Source organism: Podarcis tiliguerta (genome assembly GCF_965153285.1).
Source record: "Podarcis tiliguerta genome assembly, chromosome: 12".
NCBI classification, from domain to species: Eukaryota; Metazoa; Chordata; class Lepidosauria; order Squamata; family Lacertidae; genus Podarcis; species Podarcis tiliguerta.
The window spans coordinates 16,905,704-16,923,134 of record NC_139545.1 but is presented as its reverse complement, the minus strand read 5'-3'; the positions used below and the strand labels follow the sequence as shown (position 1 = coordinate 16,923,134).

At 44.5% G+C, this 17,431-nt stretch overlaps 1 protein-coding gene across 5 annotated transcripts in view; it reads right to left on the bottom strand.

Moving 5' to 3' along the window:
• GADL1 (glutamate decarboxylase like 1) overlaps positions 1-16,454 on the bottom strand; it is a gene marked incomplete at its 5' end in the record, with an annotated part of 97,071 nt that extends 80,617 nt beyond the window's left edge. Inside the window, 2 exons of one of the 5 annotated variants that reach the window (XM_083404980.1) lie at positions 726-847; positions 5,866-5,920. In XM_083404980.1, coding sequence (XP_083261106.1) covers positions 726-750 — 25 coding nt within the window. Of the gene's footprint in view, positions 1-725; positions 848-3,509; positions 3,616-5,240; positions 5,306-5,865; positions 5,921-16,163 lie in introns of those variants that run through there. The other 4 variants (XM_083404976.1, XM_083404977.1, XM_083404979.1 and 1 more) reach the window with 4 other exon arrangements.
• Between the last annotated feature and the right edge of the window lie 977 nt (positions 16,455-17,431).

The window sequence follows — 17,431 nt, the reverse complement described above, 5'->3', positions numbered from 1 at the left end:
GTGTGTTACTTATGTGAACGTCCAAATATGCAAAACATCTGTATTTTTCTCCTCCTCTTTGGCAGCAGAGCATGAAAGAGGATGTGCGTGCTTGTGTCCTTGTGCATGTGCATGCATATATACAAAACTAGTGCATACATGCAGAGGCAGAGAGAGAGAGAGCGAAAGAGACTGATTGTGCACTGTAAAATAAAAAATTAAGAAAGAGTACCGTCTGGTGTTTCACAATAAAAATAGAGTAATAACTCACAAAAAGGGGATGGGCGCTTGGTGCTAAACAAACTGTCCCTCCATACAGAAGACCAAATTTCACTCGCTTAGTCAGATGGGTACATGAATTGCAAACTGATGCAAGAGAGGCTCAGCAAACAGGAACAGATCAGTCATTTGATCAGCACACCCTGGCCTCTGCCATCAGCCAGGGGACCAATAGTCACCGGGCAGCTGTACTCCCTGCCTCCCAGTGAGAGCATCATGGCAAGACGGAGACCAACCTGGTCCCATCCATCAGCCAAAAAGTTGGCTCCTCCCTGCCTGAAAGGACACTAGCTTCCAGGGGACCCTGCGGCTGGCAGAAGCAAGGGGAAATGGCTGTCTGCTGAAGAGACAACGGCACCAGTTGACAGACTACCAATCAAGGAAAATCAGGCTGGCTCAAACTGGGCATAAGTGCTTTTAGCTCAACACTTTGTTCTGGCTTTAAAGAGCTGGTTTCCCACCGCTACCTGTTACTCCCCTTTCCTTGTGCATCTTGTCATTTTTTTTTAGTTTGTAAGCCTGGTGGCAGAATTCTCTCTCTTTGTCTCTCTCTCTATTGATACGAGCTGCTTTGAGAAACAGCAATTGTCTGCAAAGAGGGGTAAAAATATAGTAAGTAAATAATTGAATGCAGTGGTATTAGAACTATGCATATTTAGAGCATCAACATCTCTTAAAATATCACTATCCTTCATTACTTATTCATGGTAACTGCCAAGAGAAACAGACAGCGCTTCAGAATAGATCTCCTGTTGTACCAATTAAATTTTAAAGACGAACCACAATGATTTTAAGCTGAATGCCCTACAAGGAATATTGGTTTGTTGCCATCGTACCGTGCATTGTGTTCAAAAGCTTATATCATTATTTATGAATGGCAGGGAATTCACTTCTCATGCTGGTTTCGTATAGTCGCCACTCTGTGAATTCACACTATTAAAATAATGGTCAGTCTCAAGATGAAACAAATACGTTTCTCCACAGTAAATCTATTTTGTGTATTTGTCAAGCTACAAAAAAGAAAGTTTTGTCGACGGCAGTGTAGCTCCCAGCATGCAGCGCTCTGAAGTTTTCTAACATGGTCAGGAATTTGCAATGCAGAAAAGTTAAGATTCCATTTGCACAGAAATAGCAGATGAAATACCGTATTTCTTGCTCTATAAGACTCACTTTTTCCCTCCTAAAAAGTAAGGGGAAATGTGTGTGCGTCCTATGGAGCGAATGCAGGCTGCGCAGCTATCCCATAAGCCAGAACAGCAAGAGGGATTGCTGCTTTCACTGCGCAGCGATCCCTCTTGCTGTTCTGGCTTCTGAGATTCAGAATATTTTTTTTCTTGTTTTCCTCCTCCAAAAACATGGTGCGTCTTGTGGTCTGGTGCGTCTTATAGAGCGAAAAATACGGTACTTCTTTTTCCAGACTACATTGTTTTACTGGTGAGAAATTATGTGTCTGAATTGTTGTTGACATCTGTCTGTCTCAAGAGACAATGGAGTGTGCCTCCAGAGGTAAAGTCAAACTACTGTGTTAGCAGCACAGAAGGGACCTCCCTGGGGCATAAGCCTGAGCAGGGTCCTAGCCCAGATGTCAAGACCCAGCCTTGCCTGTGTGGTCCAAAATTAAGCAGAGAAAGATGTTTGGCATCAGCTGGCTGCAGGAGCTACCGGAAGGAGGCGCACAGGGCGCCATTCAACCGTTTTAGGGACCCTTCTCCCAAAGATATTCCTACAAGGCCACAGAGGCTTAGGATCAGAGTTTTTCTTCTCCCAGATGGACCACCTTCCCAGGTTGACATGCCCCATCTAAATGTGTCTCAATGCCAGGGGCGTAGTGTCTGGGGTGGCAGGGAGGGCCAGGGCTCCAGGCACACAATTTTTGTGGGGGCATGAACCAGGTACCTCCACATAGGCGCCCCCAGCCTGGCCCAGCCCAGTGCTCCTCTCCAGCTGCCAAGGGCCACATCAGCAAGGTGGGCTCCCTCCTACGTGGGTGGGCAGGCGGATCAGTGCAGCCCCACTTTGCTCTGGTGGGAGTGGAGCCACTCCAGCAGCATCACGGTCCCAGGAAACCATGGCTAGGTTTACCCTGGCATACATATTCAGATACAAGCCCAACTTAGTCCACATTACAGTACAGTGGTGCCTCGCAAGACGAAAAGAATCCGTTCCGCGAGTCTCTTCATCTAGCGGTTTTTTTGTCTTGCGAAGCAACCCTATTAGCGGTTTAGCGGATTAGCGCTATTAGCGGTTTAGTGGCTATTAGCAGCTATTAAAGGCTTAAGGGATTAGCGGATTAGCTGCTAAAAGGCTATTAGCAGCTTAGCGCCTTAGAAAAAGGGGGTGGGGAGCGAAAAAAAATCTCAAGAATCGCAAGACATTTTCGTCTTGCGAAGCAAGCCCATAGAGAAATTTGTCCTGCGAAGCGCATTGAAAAACGGAAAACCCTTTCGTCTAGCGGGTTTTCCGTCTTGCGAGGCATTCGTCTTGCGGGGCACCACTGTATAGGGTTATAGGGTAGTGGTGGTTGTAAATCAGATTAAAATGGGATAATCTGGGAAGGAATTTTGGTTAAGAGTGTTATGTGGCTGCTGTGCAAAACTAAAACGTGCACGATCAGCAGCGATACCACAACAAACTGCAGTGCGGAAGTGCACACCTTTAAAAAACAAGAATGTCTAAAATTACAAGCAACAGTAGAGGTTGTTTCGCCTCTTACATAACACATGATAAAAGTCCTAAGAATAAATACTAGGTAATCCTCATGCATCCACTGTATAATGGAATTTCAAGAAAATTGCAAACTCTCGATGCTAGAGAACTCACAAATTATGATACAAGAGCAGCTAAAAAAATGTTTAAAGCAATTGCTTTGTTTAGCTGTTGCAACGGGATTTTAGAGACTTCCAAAACATGCAATGCAATATTAAACATTTTTACTCAGAAGTAACCAACTAAAATTTCAGAGAGTACCGCCCCCCCCCCATGAAAGTATACATGGAACTGCAGCGTTTTAGCACAATTCTATGCATGTTTACTCTGAAGGAAGTCCAACTCTGTTCAATGGGGGTATACTCCCCAGTAAATGTTAGATCCTATTCAGATGTGTGCAAATCATCTTTTTTATTATTATTTAAAATATTTATATAGCGCATTTCCACTGAAGAGCTTACAAGCCTACACAATTCAGATAACACACGCCAAAACAAGTCAATCCTAACAAACAGCAGCAGCTACAAATGTAAGCTCTTGGTTACCTTTCAAATAAATCCATTTTAACTTCGTTAACATCATAAGCAGCCATGATAATAGTAAGAAGCCGTAATACTGTGTTCCAAGAACCTGCATTTATCAACCCCTGTGGCATGTTTCCCCGACCTCAATCTACAAACTTCAGACTTATGTGACATCATTGCTTGCACAAGCAGATTATGCAACAGGCCAATGCTTGAACAAGCACACAGTGCAACATGAAAAAATATGCACAAGTGAAAAAATAAATTTTGGTATCACCCCTTTGGGGAGTCAATTTTTCAAACTGAGCTTCTGGAGCTCTGGAAATTTCTCAGGAGTTCTTCAATAAGAAATTAAATACAGTGGTACCTTGGTTCTCAAACGCCTTGGAACCCAAACACTGCAAACCCGGAAGTAAGAGTTCGTGTTTGCAAACTTTTTTCAGAAGCCAAACGTGCTCCGTTTTGAGTGTTACACTTCCAATTCGAGTGCCACACGTCTGTTTTAAGTGTTATGCTGAGGACTGTCTGTTTTTGCTATTTATTTTGCGTTTCTGTGGCTCTTTTTTGTGACTGTTTGAAACCCAGGTCAGCTACTGATTGATTGACTGATTGTGTGACTGCAGTACATTGTTTATTGCTTTCATTTTAAGGATCAATGATCCTGTTAGAAAGTAAAATTCATGTTAAATTGCTGTTTTAGGAATTGTTTTTAAAAGTCTGGAATGGATTAATCCGTTTTGCATTACTTTCTTTTCTTTATATTTTATAATAATATTTATTAGTTTTCCAGCAAATTAAACATAATACCACCAAAAACGAAAAAAGAAAAAACATACAATACAAAAAGAAAAAGGGGGGGAAAAAACAAAAAACAAAAACTAACATACAAACTAACAACACTAACATACAACTAACTAAACAAAACAAAAACCATTTCAATATCTTATCTTTCTTTTACTAATTTCCACGACCTCCTCACACCTCCCTTTTTGTATTCCTCTTCGTTCCTGTTTCAGCAATTCCTTTCCATCTTCCTCTATCCTATAATTGTCTTAACACATTCTAACCTTATTTTTCCCTTTAATACTCTAATAATCTATTTATACTTAATTCCTTATAACATTTCTACTATATAACTTCATATAACTTCATTCCAACACTTTTCTAACATTCATTAATTTTATAGTATTTCTGTAAATAGTCTTTAAACTTTTTCCAATCTTCTTCCACCGACTCTTCTCCCTGGTCTCGGATTCCGTTTTGCATTACTTTCTATGGGAAAGCGCACCTTGGTTTTGGAATGCTTTGGTTTTGGAACGGACTTCCGGAACGGATTAAGTTTGAGATCCAAGGTACCACTGTACTTGCCCTGCAGTGTTTAGCATTGGAGAGAGGTTTTGCAGCATTCAATGCATTCTGAGTTCACACTGGGCTGCGATGTGGCCTAAGAATCCTGGCCTGATTGCTTGCATCTTGCAATTTTTGGGCTACTCAAGCGTGCAACCTCAGGACTTTTCTAACGGGCAAGAATTTTGTGGCAGATGCACTGAGATTCTTTGGCAGACAAACCAATATGGGAAGAGTTCCCTGAAAGCAGAAAAGTGGGGGGGACATAATACAAGGAAAACTGCCAGAGGCGGCAGAAATACCATAAGCACAACAGGGAATGAGCCACTCTAGTTGTTTTAATATTCTCAGTTATTTAAGATATAATTTGAAAAAATTAAAAACTGAACCGTGAATTCTTCTGACATTTTAATGGCCAAATATATCACAGGAAGTTGCCTTATACCAAGACCCATATCTCTTTCCCAGCAACAGCCAGGGTGCTGTTATCTGGCTGCCACCCACAGGATAATTAATCATTCAGGAATAAAGCTTTTCTTCAGGAGAGGCCTGGAAGCCATTTGCTGCCGATTCCTGTTTTGGATTACTTTTAAATGAACTGCTGTAGTTTTCCATACTTTAGTGCTTGGTGTTCCACACATAACCACTGACTTTTACCAACACACAAATCCTACACACACACACACACACACAAAGGGGGGGGGGGAATTAGCTTGAATTACTTAAAGCAGAAGAGAGAGAAATCTGGCACATAAAATACAGCTTGTCTAATAAGCATGAAAAATTGAGTTAATGTGCAACAACGATCCCAATGCATTAATGTGATAGCAATTTCGGAAGCTTAATTGACAAGATAGTTTAATGAAGTATAGGATGTTAATTTGTCATTCGTCGTAAGTTTTCCTTAATACCACCTCGCTAACGTTTACTAGAAAAATGTAAAATGGAGGATTTCCCCCCATTATACACATTCTTGATCCCCCCCCCCACATACATTTCTTTGTCCACTGTTCAGCTGGTACAGTCATACCTTGGAAGTCGAACAGAATCCGTTACGGAAGTCCTTTCGACTTCCAAAACGTTCGGAAACCAAAGCGCAGCTTCTGATTGGCTGCGGGAAGCTCCCACAGCCAATCAGAAGCTGCGGAAGCTCCATTGGACATTCGAGTTCCAAAGAACATTCGCAAACCGGAACAGCCACTTCCAGGTTTGCGGCGTTTGGGAGCCAAAACGTCCGAGTACCAAGGCAGTTTGGGATCCAAGGTATGACAGATGGACACCATTAGCTATACTTCCTAGGTATAAGAAGCCATGACAAACTCACGCTTGTTGACAATGAAGCTCTGCTCAGAAAAGACCCACTCAAATTAACAAATGCAAGTTAGTCCATTCATTTCAATGGGCCTAATTCTTGCATATGGCTAGCACTGGACACAACAACCCTGTTCTGTGGTCTTGACGTGCATTAAAAAAGCAAGAGATTTAGCAAGGTTCAGTTCAGCAGATCACAGTTCTATAGCCCTGTGGCTAGAACCATGACTCCCTGCACACATTTCTCGTTTCTGGAAATGCCACCTAATATCCTTGATTCCGGGTTCTCTGTAACAAAGACACATAAACCTATGGTAAAGTTCACGGCTCAAACTGGTTGCAGCACTCAAGGATTTGTTCATGGTAGCAACTATTTGATGGAGGGATGCCGTCCACTCTTCCCATGGGTGAACCTCACAGCAAGTGGGGCCTGTTTTAAGTCTTCCTGGAAATTGCAGCTAGTTCAAGATTCTGGTGCGGCCTGCTAACTAGAAATAAACATTGAGTGCTGCTTTTTAAAGCTTTGCCCTATATGCCTTGGGGCCAGTTATGCTGAAGGATAATTTGCCTTCATGTCAGCCTGCCTGTCTGTTAAGATCTTTTTTGAGGTCCACCTCCAGGTGCCCCCAACAACAGAAGCAAGGTGGCAGATCATACCAGTGGTGGCCCACTTGTAAAATGATCTCCTTTGGCACGTACTTCGCCATATTTCTTTTCCCAGGCCATCAAATGCTTCTACTCATTCTGGTACTGGTGTTGTGCTGCTTCTGTTCATTATGTAAAGTTCTTTTTTGTATGTGTGTTTTAAAGCGCTCTGTTTTATTTACTATGGTTTTTTTTTTACTATGCTCACCTCTCCATCATTACTCGACGGAAGTGATTACGTGGCAAATTTAATGCACCTGTACAGCTGATCTAGTCCGAAGATAAACCCATAGTAAAATCCAGTAAGTTCCTTCAATGACTTATCCCTCACTGCGAGAAGTGAAGCTACAAGGAACCAGGCAGAGGGCCTTCTTGGTGGTGGCACCCGCCCTGTGTAACACCCTCCTATCAGATGTCAAAGAGATAAACAATTACACAACCTTTTGAAGACATCTAAAGGCAACCCAGTATCAGGAAGTTTTTGATGTCTAGTTGTGTTTTTATACTACGCTGGAACTCACCCATAGTGGCTAGGGCAACGCAGTCAGATGGGATATAAATAAAATAATAACAACTATTATTGTTGTTGTTGTTGTTGTTGTTATTAGGGATAAGAACAACATTTGTGGGATGGGTGTTTGTTTTTTAAAGCTCTCTGGAGGGTTATGCCCATTAATTTGCCCTTTTAGGAACAATAAATCTCTTTCCAAATTACACTTCTCTCCAAGAAGACACAGACTATGTCCCTGTTATGTCTGCATCTATATTTAGCTTATATAGAAAAGGTCACTTTTACAGACTGACCCATACTTGGAGCTCACACTTCAGGGCAAGCGTGAGCTTTCTGTGACAAAAGGCCCCTTGTCAGAGTCACTGGGCATTCAAGCATTTGTACTGAAATTAAATATGGGCACTGCTTGAGTAAGCACAGGGCCTGGATATCTTGCAGCACTGAGTTTCCAAAAACAGTAACTTTCTGAACAGAAGCTGTTACCCGATGCAACTTAAGTTAACCCAAAGGAAAATGCTTTGCCCTGCTGTAAACTCTGCAAAGAGAAAAAGCGATTGTACAAGTGTCTTATTCTTTTAATTGGGGGCTGGCACAGGATAGGGCAAGGCTGGCATACCAAAGAGTCAAAAGCAACTGGCCCCAAGTATTCCCCCTAGCTGACCTTTTTTTTTGCACCCTCCTCAAAAGCGTTTGCTTGGCCGGAATGAGTCTCTGTGATAAACTGATCTTGCTCGCTGATGGGACAATGGAGAGATGCGTGGGCAAGTATAGAAACTGCTGGCTCTGATGCATAGTGTACTATACAAAGGTAAGGTAAAGGTACCCCTGCCCGTACGGGCCAGTCTTGCCAGACTCTAGCGTTGTGCGCTCATCTCACTCTATAGGCCGGGAGCCAGTGCTGTCCGCAGACACTTCCGGGTCACGTGGCCAGTGTGACAAGCTGCATCTGGCAAGCCAGCGCAGCACACAGAACGCCGTTTACCTTCCCGCTGGTAAGCGGTCCCTATTTATCTACTTGCACCCGGGGGTGCTTTCTAACTGCTAGGTTGGCAGGCGCTGGGACCGAATGACGGGAGCGCACCCCGCCGCGGGGATTCGAACCGCCGACCATGCGATCGGCAGGTCCTAGGCGCTGAGTTTTTACCCACAGCGCCACCCGCGTCCCTATACAAAGGTAAGAATCATTAAAAATCTTACATTTTTATCTCACTCATCTGGAGCAGGGTTGATAGTTTTCCTCTACTTATCCTCCGAACAGCTCTGAGAGGCAGGCTAGACTGAAAGAGAGGCTAGCTAGCCATAAGCCAATGAGAACCTTCACGATGGAGCAAGGGTCTCCTTGGTACAATACTAGTAATCACAATGCTAGTAGTGTTCAAATTTCCTTTTGCCCTATGCAGCATGTTTCTTAACACCTCCAAAAAATGGAGGGTAGTCTTTGCTATCCCATCACCATTGCAGGAAAGCGAGGAGAGCCTTCAACCGAACTACAGTGGTGCCTCGCAAGACGAAAAGAATCCATTCCGTGAGTCTCTTCGTCTAGCGGTTTTTTCGTCTTGCGAAGCAAGCCCATTAGCGGATTAGCAGATTAGCGCTATTAGCGGTTTAGCAGCTATTAGCGGCTATTAAAGGCTTAAGGGATTAGCAGATTAGCTGCTAAAAGGCTATTAGCAGCTTAGTGCCTTAGAAAAAGGGTGTGGGGAGCGGAAAAAAACCCCCAGGAATCGCAAGACATTTTCGTCTTGCGAAGCAAGCCCATAGAGAAACTCGGCCTGCGAAGCACCTCCAAAACGGAAAACCCTTTCGTCTAGCGGGTTTTCCGTCTTGCGAGGCATTCGTCTTGCGGGGCACCACTGTACACTATAAAGACTTGATTTAATTGCAAAGGTATGGAAAGGAGATTCTACTTCCTCAAAACTAGACTGGAAGAATAAAATGTTAGAATATGCAGAGATAGCAAGATTGACAGCAAGGTTTTGAGACCACACAGATCAAATACTTAATAGAGAGTGGAATATTTACAGAGAACGCTTAAAAGAACATTGCAATAATCTAAATTCTTTGGTAGGCCCGGATTGATTTCTGCATGAACATTACAAAATTAACACAACCGAATAACCTAGGAGAGATAAAGTTAAGTGTGCAGTTGTAACGTAAATTAGGAATCACAACAGTGGGGGGGGGGGGGGGAGGTTGGCATTCGTGACATGTGAATTCAACCTTTTCTTTTCTTTTGTAATGAGTGTTGACCTTGAATTGCCTTTTGTTGATGGTTGCGAATTGTTTGTTTTCTAATTGTTTTTAAAACCAATAAAGCATTTCTTTATTTTTTTATGATTTCAACTCAACCCAACCTAAAATGCAACACTTTCCATTACAAACTATATAGCCTAACTCTTCTGGCAGGGCACACTTTGCCCGTGTTAAACACACAGCAGCCACATCTTCCAGTACATAGTTTGGACTGCAAACCTATCCAAATAAACTTATTCGGGAGTGAGCCCCATCGAATGCAAGTTAAGTTTGCTTCCAAATAACCCTGCACAGAATTACTCTGCCGGTCAACCTTTTATGAAGTTTAAGTGCATTCTTAGGTCTCACGGAAGCACAATTTTAAGTTATTTTCTACCTTTTCAGTTTGATGTGCCGAATAAATTAGTCATCAATGTCATTGTGTCCATAGCTATTTGAGTCATATATGATCATCGTGGTTAGATTATTTAAGTAGTCCTACCGCTAAAACAGCTGGGAAGAATGCTCCAGTACAGGAAACTGATTTAATATACATTATAAGAAAATAGATATAATATATGGATTACAAGCAGGGGTAGGCAACCTAAGGCCCATGGGCCACAATCGGCCCACAGGGGTCGTTTAACCGCCCCCCCGAGCCGCCCCCGAACCAAGCCGCTTGCTTGGCAAGTCCCCGCACGCTGCACTAAACATTGCAGGGACTCACTTCCGTGGGGCTGAAAATTGCATACAGTGGTGCCCCGCAAGACGAATGCCTCGCAAGACAGAAAACCCGCTAGACGAAAGGGTTTTCCGTTTTTCAATGCGCTTCGCAGGACGAATTTCTCTATGGGCTTGCTTTGCAAGACGAAAATGTCTTGCGATTCTTGAGGGGTTTTTTCGCTCCCCACCCCCTTTTTCTAAGGCACTAAGCTGCTAATAGCCTTTTAGCAGCTAATCCGCTAATCCCTTAAGCCTTTAATAGCCGCTAATAGCCGCTAAACCGCTAATAGCGCTAATCCGCTAATAAGGTTGCTTCGCAAGACGAAAAAACCCCTAGACGAAGAGACTCGTGGAACGGATTCTTTTCGTCTTGCGAGGCACCACTGTATGTGCAGACGCAGACACTGGAAATTGTGTCTGCACAGACGCCGGAAATCGCGGGCACGTGAGCAGGATCCGGCCCACAGAGGGTTCTCCGCTGGAATGAACCGGACCAGGCAAGTTAAACCTTGCCTACCCCTGGATTACAGGGTACACAAGTTTCATTGTTCATTTAGATTGAATCACTCCTTAGATCTAAGGTATGGAATAACTCACTAACTCCTTGTTGGGGGGGGGGGGAGAAGAGTAACAGTTCAATTGGTGCCAAGGGATCATTCCAAACTGTGTGTGCCTGCCTGAGGGATGGTCATCAATATGTCTAGTTTTTGTACAGAAAGAAGAAAAGAAAAAAGGCATGTTGGCTGTAAATTATTTTAAGCAGCTCAGTCTGTGTGCCTGTCTCAGACAGCACTCTTAAAATCATGATCATTTCCCCATAGTTTTAAACCAAACCTTCTCCAATTGCAAATCTTCAGGATCCAAATAAACGAATTTCAGTTACAGTACTGTACAATCAGGTGGCGCTGTGGGTTAAACCACAGAGCCTAGGACTTGCTGATCAGAAGGTCAACGGTTCGAAACCCCGCGACGGGGTGAGCTCCCGTTGCTCAGTCCCTTCTCCTGTCAACCTAGAGTTCGAAAGCACGTCTAAATACAAGTAGATAAATAGGTACTGCTCTGGCGGGAAGGTAAACGGCGTTCCCGTGCGCTGCTCTGGTTCACCAGAAGTGGCTTAGTCATGCTGGCCACATGACCGGGAAGCTGTACGCCGGCTCCCTCGACCAATAAAGCGAGATGAGCACCGCAACCCCAGAGTCGGCCACGACTGGACCTAATGGTCAGGGGTCTCTTTACCTTTAATGTACAATCTAATGAGGAGCCAGGGTGGAGCTACCTTTGTGTCTGCTTCTAATTCTCTTTTTGCTGCACCAGCTTGAAGTTAGCACAGCGGAGGGAGCCAGATTGGGCTTTTTCACCTAGAAATTGGCAGGTTTTTAAGCCAATGAATCAATAACTGGCCCTGCTCCTCCAATAACACTCCATTTTGGGAACCTTGTGTTAGTTACTGCAACCACACACATTCTCAGCAGGTGTAGAAGAGTTCGCTATCAGCAGAGGGACCCACCTCTCAGGACCCTAACTCCTTCCAGGAGCAGTTAGGACTGCATGATTAACTTAAGTCCATTGATTTTATTGGTCTGTCCATAGTAAGACTTAATTGGATTCAACTCAGTATTTTCAAGCAGTGGGGACCACCCCCCTGTTTAATTGAGTGTTCATCTCAGTTTGTTTGACGGGAGGTTAGATGATGCTGAATCTAAAAAGAGGGTGACAAGTTTTATCCCACCCTTCCCAGTGCATTTCCACATCACACTCCTTATCAGAAAAAGTCTGACCTTTTTGGGGAAAGGATTTTTATTTTTTGTTTTTTTGCAAGACTCCCTGGTGACTTGTGCAATCTTAATTTGCCAGAAAGTGATGGAATCCCATACATTGGAAAAGTGATAGTTTCCTTGCCTACGGCTTTTTATCTAGGCGAAATCAAGTCAGTTGAAAGAAGCAGAATAAGTACCTTGGACACCAGCATGGACTAAACGGAACTTAATTTTATAAGATTATTACTTTGCATTCATATTTTTCCAACAAAGAAAGCTGACATCAGCAGGAACATTAAACAGATCTATCTGGGCCAATTCATTCTTCACTGGCAAACAGAACTGTAATATATTAAAGGGGCATGCTGTGCCGGGCAATAATATGATTTAATTTACTTGTTGTATGTTTAACAAACATTAAAAGCAAAGCTAAACTGATGTTTTAACTACATCAAGTCATTTGTGTTCAAACAAGACTCTTGAGTGTACAGTAAGAGACGCCAAGATAGTAACTTTTCCAGTTGTACGTAAAAGAGATTAAGTTTTCGTCCATGGACAAAAAAATCCAAAACCCCCCAAATGGGTTATTTATTTTGTAAACACAAAGGATGGCACCTTGGCAACAACAGGGGGCACTTGTGCAAGAAATTTGCCATGAAACTGGACATGCAATATTCAAGGTAGGGGCCGCAGCTCAACAGTACAGTCGTACCTTGGTTCTTGAATGCTGTGCTACTCTTACGTTTTGGCTCCTGAACGCTGAAGTGTTCCAGTTTTCTAATTTTTTCGGAAGCCAAATGTCTGACACGGCTTCCACTTGAGTGCAGGAAGCTCCTGCAGCCAATCAGAAGCCATGCCTTGGTTTTTGAATGTTTCGGAAGTCAACCGGACTTCCGGACGGATTATGTTCGAGAACAAAGGTACGACTGTATTGATGAGGCTTGGGTTGGCCATACGTGCGGAATTTCCCAGACATAGCAAGAATACAGCTATCAAAAAGTGTCTGGGTGAAAATCTCCAAAATGACCGGGAAAATCCGGATGCTTGGCAACCCATGAAGTGTAGATTATGGTGAAAACTTCATTTTTTAAAGATATTTTGCAAAAAAAATCCAACCAACTCAACCTACAACTTTGCCAAACAAAAGCTCAACATCTTTTGTGTCTGGATCTTCCCTTTCTGAAATATGGCACCCCTAAACAAGGCACATGCTTTGAGTTCAATCCCTGGAAACGCCATCAAGGTAAAGAGACCCCTGACCATTAGGTCCAGTCGTGGCCGACTCTGGAGTTGCGGCGCTCATCTCGCTTTACTGGACAAGGGAGCCGGCGTACAGCTTCCGGGTCATGAGGCCAGCATGACTAAGCTGCTTCTGGCGAACCAGAGCAGTGCACGAAAATGCCGTTTACCTTCCCGCCAGAGCGGTACCTATTTATCTACTTGCACTGGCATGCTTTCAGACTGCTAGGTTGGCAGGAGCAGGAACCGAGCAACGGGAGCTCACCCCATCGCGGGGATTCAAACCGCCGACCTTCTGATCAGCAAGTCCTAGGCTCTGTGGTGTAACCCAGAGCGCCACCCGCGTCCCTGGAAACGCCATGCAGGGTAGGAAAGATTGTCATCTGAAACCCTGGAGTGCTACTGCCATAGTGGCCTGGTTTGCACAACCACATTGAGCCACACCATGGCTCAGAACAAACTTACAGGAGGAACAAACTTACAGAGGAGGAACACACCCGCACCATACATGTAAATCATCATGTCTTCCCACAAAGAATTCTGGGAACTGTTGTTTGATAAGGGTGCTAGGAATTGCAGTTCTGTGAGGGGTCCCAGAAATCTTTGGGGTACGCCATGACTGCTACAGTGGTGCAAGAATGCTTTAAATGCATGACCAAGATCACAGCTGCTTTTACTCATCCCTGGTCATTCTGCTGCACCATGCTGATCTAAGCCATTGGAGGACAGTGGATTGTCTGAACTGGATTCAAAGTTCAGCGCTCCCAAACAAACTATGCACTTCAAACCATAGGGCCTTGGCCTATGGTTTGCATATGAAATACCCGAGTGTGAATTTTTACAAAACTCGCTGGATGACCTGTGCTTTATCATCATGTCTCTGAGCAAGCTACTGAATTGGGAATACGGATGCGTGGAGAAAGAGAAGAACCACGGAATAAGTTCCTTAAAGGAAGGGCAGGGAAATAAAGCATGTGGCTACATTATGCTGCTAAAATAGCAATAAGGGCTTTCATTAGCAACATTTTTGAAAAGTTGTTTACCAAAATTAAAGTTAGTAAAGGAAAACGTTCACACTGCTAAAAGAAAGCTCCACACACTCTGGGAAATACCTGGAAAACTCGCTTGTATTTTTCTGTTTTTCACTATCTCTAACCTTTTGAAAGCTTAATCTTCCTATGTGTGCAGTATGAGCCATACAATGTTATATTGAATTAGGTGCTCAAGTCCATGGAAACCGATGGCTTGGGCACACCCAGCTCTACGTAAGACTGCAGCCTACACCTGCAACCTCAAACAGGTTTCATCCTCACACTACAAGTCAACTTTTGGGCCAATCCTACTCACAGCCAGGCAAAGCTGATAAAAACTACATGGAGCTCTCCATTTCTCCAGTGGATCAAAGACTTGATTACACTTGTTACCTGTAAGCAGGTTGCTTATAGAAGGACAAATATGCTTATTGCATGGACAAGTATAATGGAATTTGGAACTCATTTTTGCAAAATACAATAGGTTAAAAATGTGATCAATTGTTATAGCAATATACTATACCCTATTCTCCCCCCCCTTTTAAAAACTTTTTAAATGTATTTAAATAATAATAAAAAAGAACTGGATGGAGCTACCTGGCAGCTAAACTCAAGCAAGCCCCACGAAATTTTAAAGGGGCTTACACTTAAGTTGATTGTGACTAGGATCGCTGCTCAACTCTTGAGGATGCCAGTATGGTTACTATTTACATGACCTTAAAACATTGGCAGTCCATATAGGTTCCGTGTAAAATAACGCCACAAACTTTATGCTGCGGTCTTCTCTTTGCTGCGACCGTATTGTATAAAATAAGAAAAATAAAAATATCTGAAGAAGTGTGCATGAACACGAAAGCTTATATCACAACAAACTTAGTTGGTCTATAAGGTGCTACTGGACAATTTTTTCATTTTATTTATTTTATTTTTATTTCGACTGCGTCAGACCAACCCAGATACCTACCTCAATCTAAAAATAAAAATGCAAAAACTTTGGATCTGCCAGGCTTCATTGCCAGTTGCATTCTGATAAAAGCACTGGACTTTTTTTAAAAAAAAACCATCTCCTCTGGGGCGTTTCGCTAAGAACTTCATTTTTGTGCCCATAGCAATGTGAATACGCTTTATTGCACTACATCATCATTATTATTGCTGCTGCTGCTCATTATTTAAAAGGGACACGCCCACTTGCTAAAAACTGAGTGAATGTGGACAAAGTTTTGGGCTGCTGGGTTCTCTCCCACCCCCCCACTCCCCCCCCCCGACCGCCTTTGAGGGTGTGCGTTTGTTTATACTAAGTGGGTGGCGGCGTGTTTAGGTTTCCCCTCCCAAGCGCCCTTGCAAAGCCAGAAGTTACCGTAATGGTGGCGACTGATAAGCGCAGGAGCACCATTAGTCACTTGCTGCTGGGAAGAGATGCCGGGTTCCTCCTCCCCCCCCCCCCCCCGCATGCCTGACTCCCACACACGCACAGCCCCCCCCCCCCCCCGCCCGCCTGGAGGAGTTCTTGGGGAAAGTCTGCCCCGTTTCACCTCAAGCTCTCCATTTAACTTTGCTCGCGCGCCACCGAGGATGCTGCTGCTGCCGCTGCCCAGGGAGGCGCAGCCGGGAGAGTCAGCTTGGCGGGGAGAAGGAACACCAAAAGCGCCACACACAACCACACAAATACTCAATAAAGCACCCAGAACAAAGAAGCGTCCCTGGGCCGGTGCAGTTCTGGCTGCCGTCCGCCTCAGGAGCGCACAAACGCGACCCCCAGCGCGCGCGCGAAAGGGCGGCGGGAGCGCACGACTTCGCTCCTGCTGTATCCCTCCAAAAGGAGGGTTTTGAACCTCCACATTACGAGAAAGAAAGCCTCGGGGCCAGTTTGCTTCTTTACCCTCCTCCTCCTCCTCCTCCATCATCATCCCGCCTTCGCCGCCGGCGTTGCCGTTCATTGGGCGCCGCCACTCCTTTTGGTCAGGGAAAGAAAGGCGGAGAGGCGCGGCGGTGGTGGCGGCCGGTGTCGCCGGGGCTCCGCGCTGTCGCCTAGCCGCCGAAGCCGCGACGCAAATGGCTGCAGGTGGAATTATAGCCGGGGCTCCTCTGCGCGCCGTGCCCGCCCCGGAGCTGCGCTCGGCTCCGCCCTTAGGCGCTCGGCTGGACTCCTGGTGCCGCCGCTGCCGGATTGTAGCGCAAGGCCGGCTATAAATACCTCACACGAAGGCGCGGAGACCCTCCTGCCTGGCCGGGGGGGGGGGGTTGAGCTGAGGGGACGCTGAGGGCAGAATTCAGGGGGCGCCACGAGAGAGATATTTCCATTATTTCCTTCGGAAATTTGACCTGTCCCCAGAGGCAGGGACTAGCCCTCTCAATAAATACATTTTTAACCCCTCTTCCGTGTCTCACGTGCAAATACACAGAAAGGGAAAAGTTGCATGGAGGGGGTCAGCTGTCCCCCTCACGCCAAATTTTGGGGGAACTATTTCCCCCGAAAAACATTTTCTGCAAGAAAACTATGGGTTGGGGAGGGGAATTTGGAGACATAATGAAAGTGCTTTATGCAGGTGACACTATCCTAAGGACTGTGTTGCAGGTCTTCTGTATGAAGTCTGCAATGTGCCCAAGGTGGATTCTAACAGGGTTTTGTTAAGAAATGCTTTTCATCTATTTATCTTGGCTATATATTAGGTTAACAGGCCTATAATTTATTGACGCCTTCTAGCTCCCTTTCGAAAAGTATGTGCTAACACCAGCTGCCTCTGGAAAGTAACATTTTGCTGGCTTTTTTTGTTTGAAAACCAGCAGTTTCACTTGGTGCCTGCTGCAATACTACTACGTGTTTATTCCCCCTCCTTGGGGGGGGGGCTACCTTACATTTTTAAGTGTATATTTGTGTGCGCTTTTTAAATTTATTTCTAAATATCTAAGGGCAGTTCACAACACAAAATTGCAATATAAAAACTACAAAACAGAGAGTACAAATAAGAACAAATAACCAATAACCCCTCCCCCCCACACACACACACATTTAAAAGGGCATCGGATGTCAGTCCGCAAAAGGCCTGGTTGAAGAGGAAGGTTTTTGCCTGGTGCCTAAATGTGTAAAATGAAGGCACTAGTTGAACATCCCCAGGGAGAGCATTCCACAAATGGGGGGGCCACTGC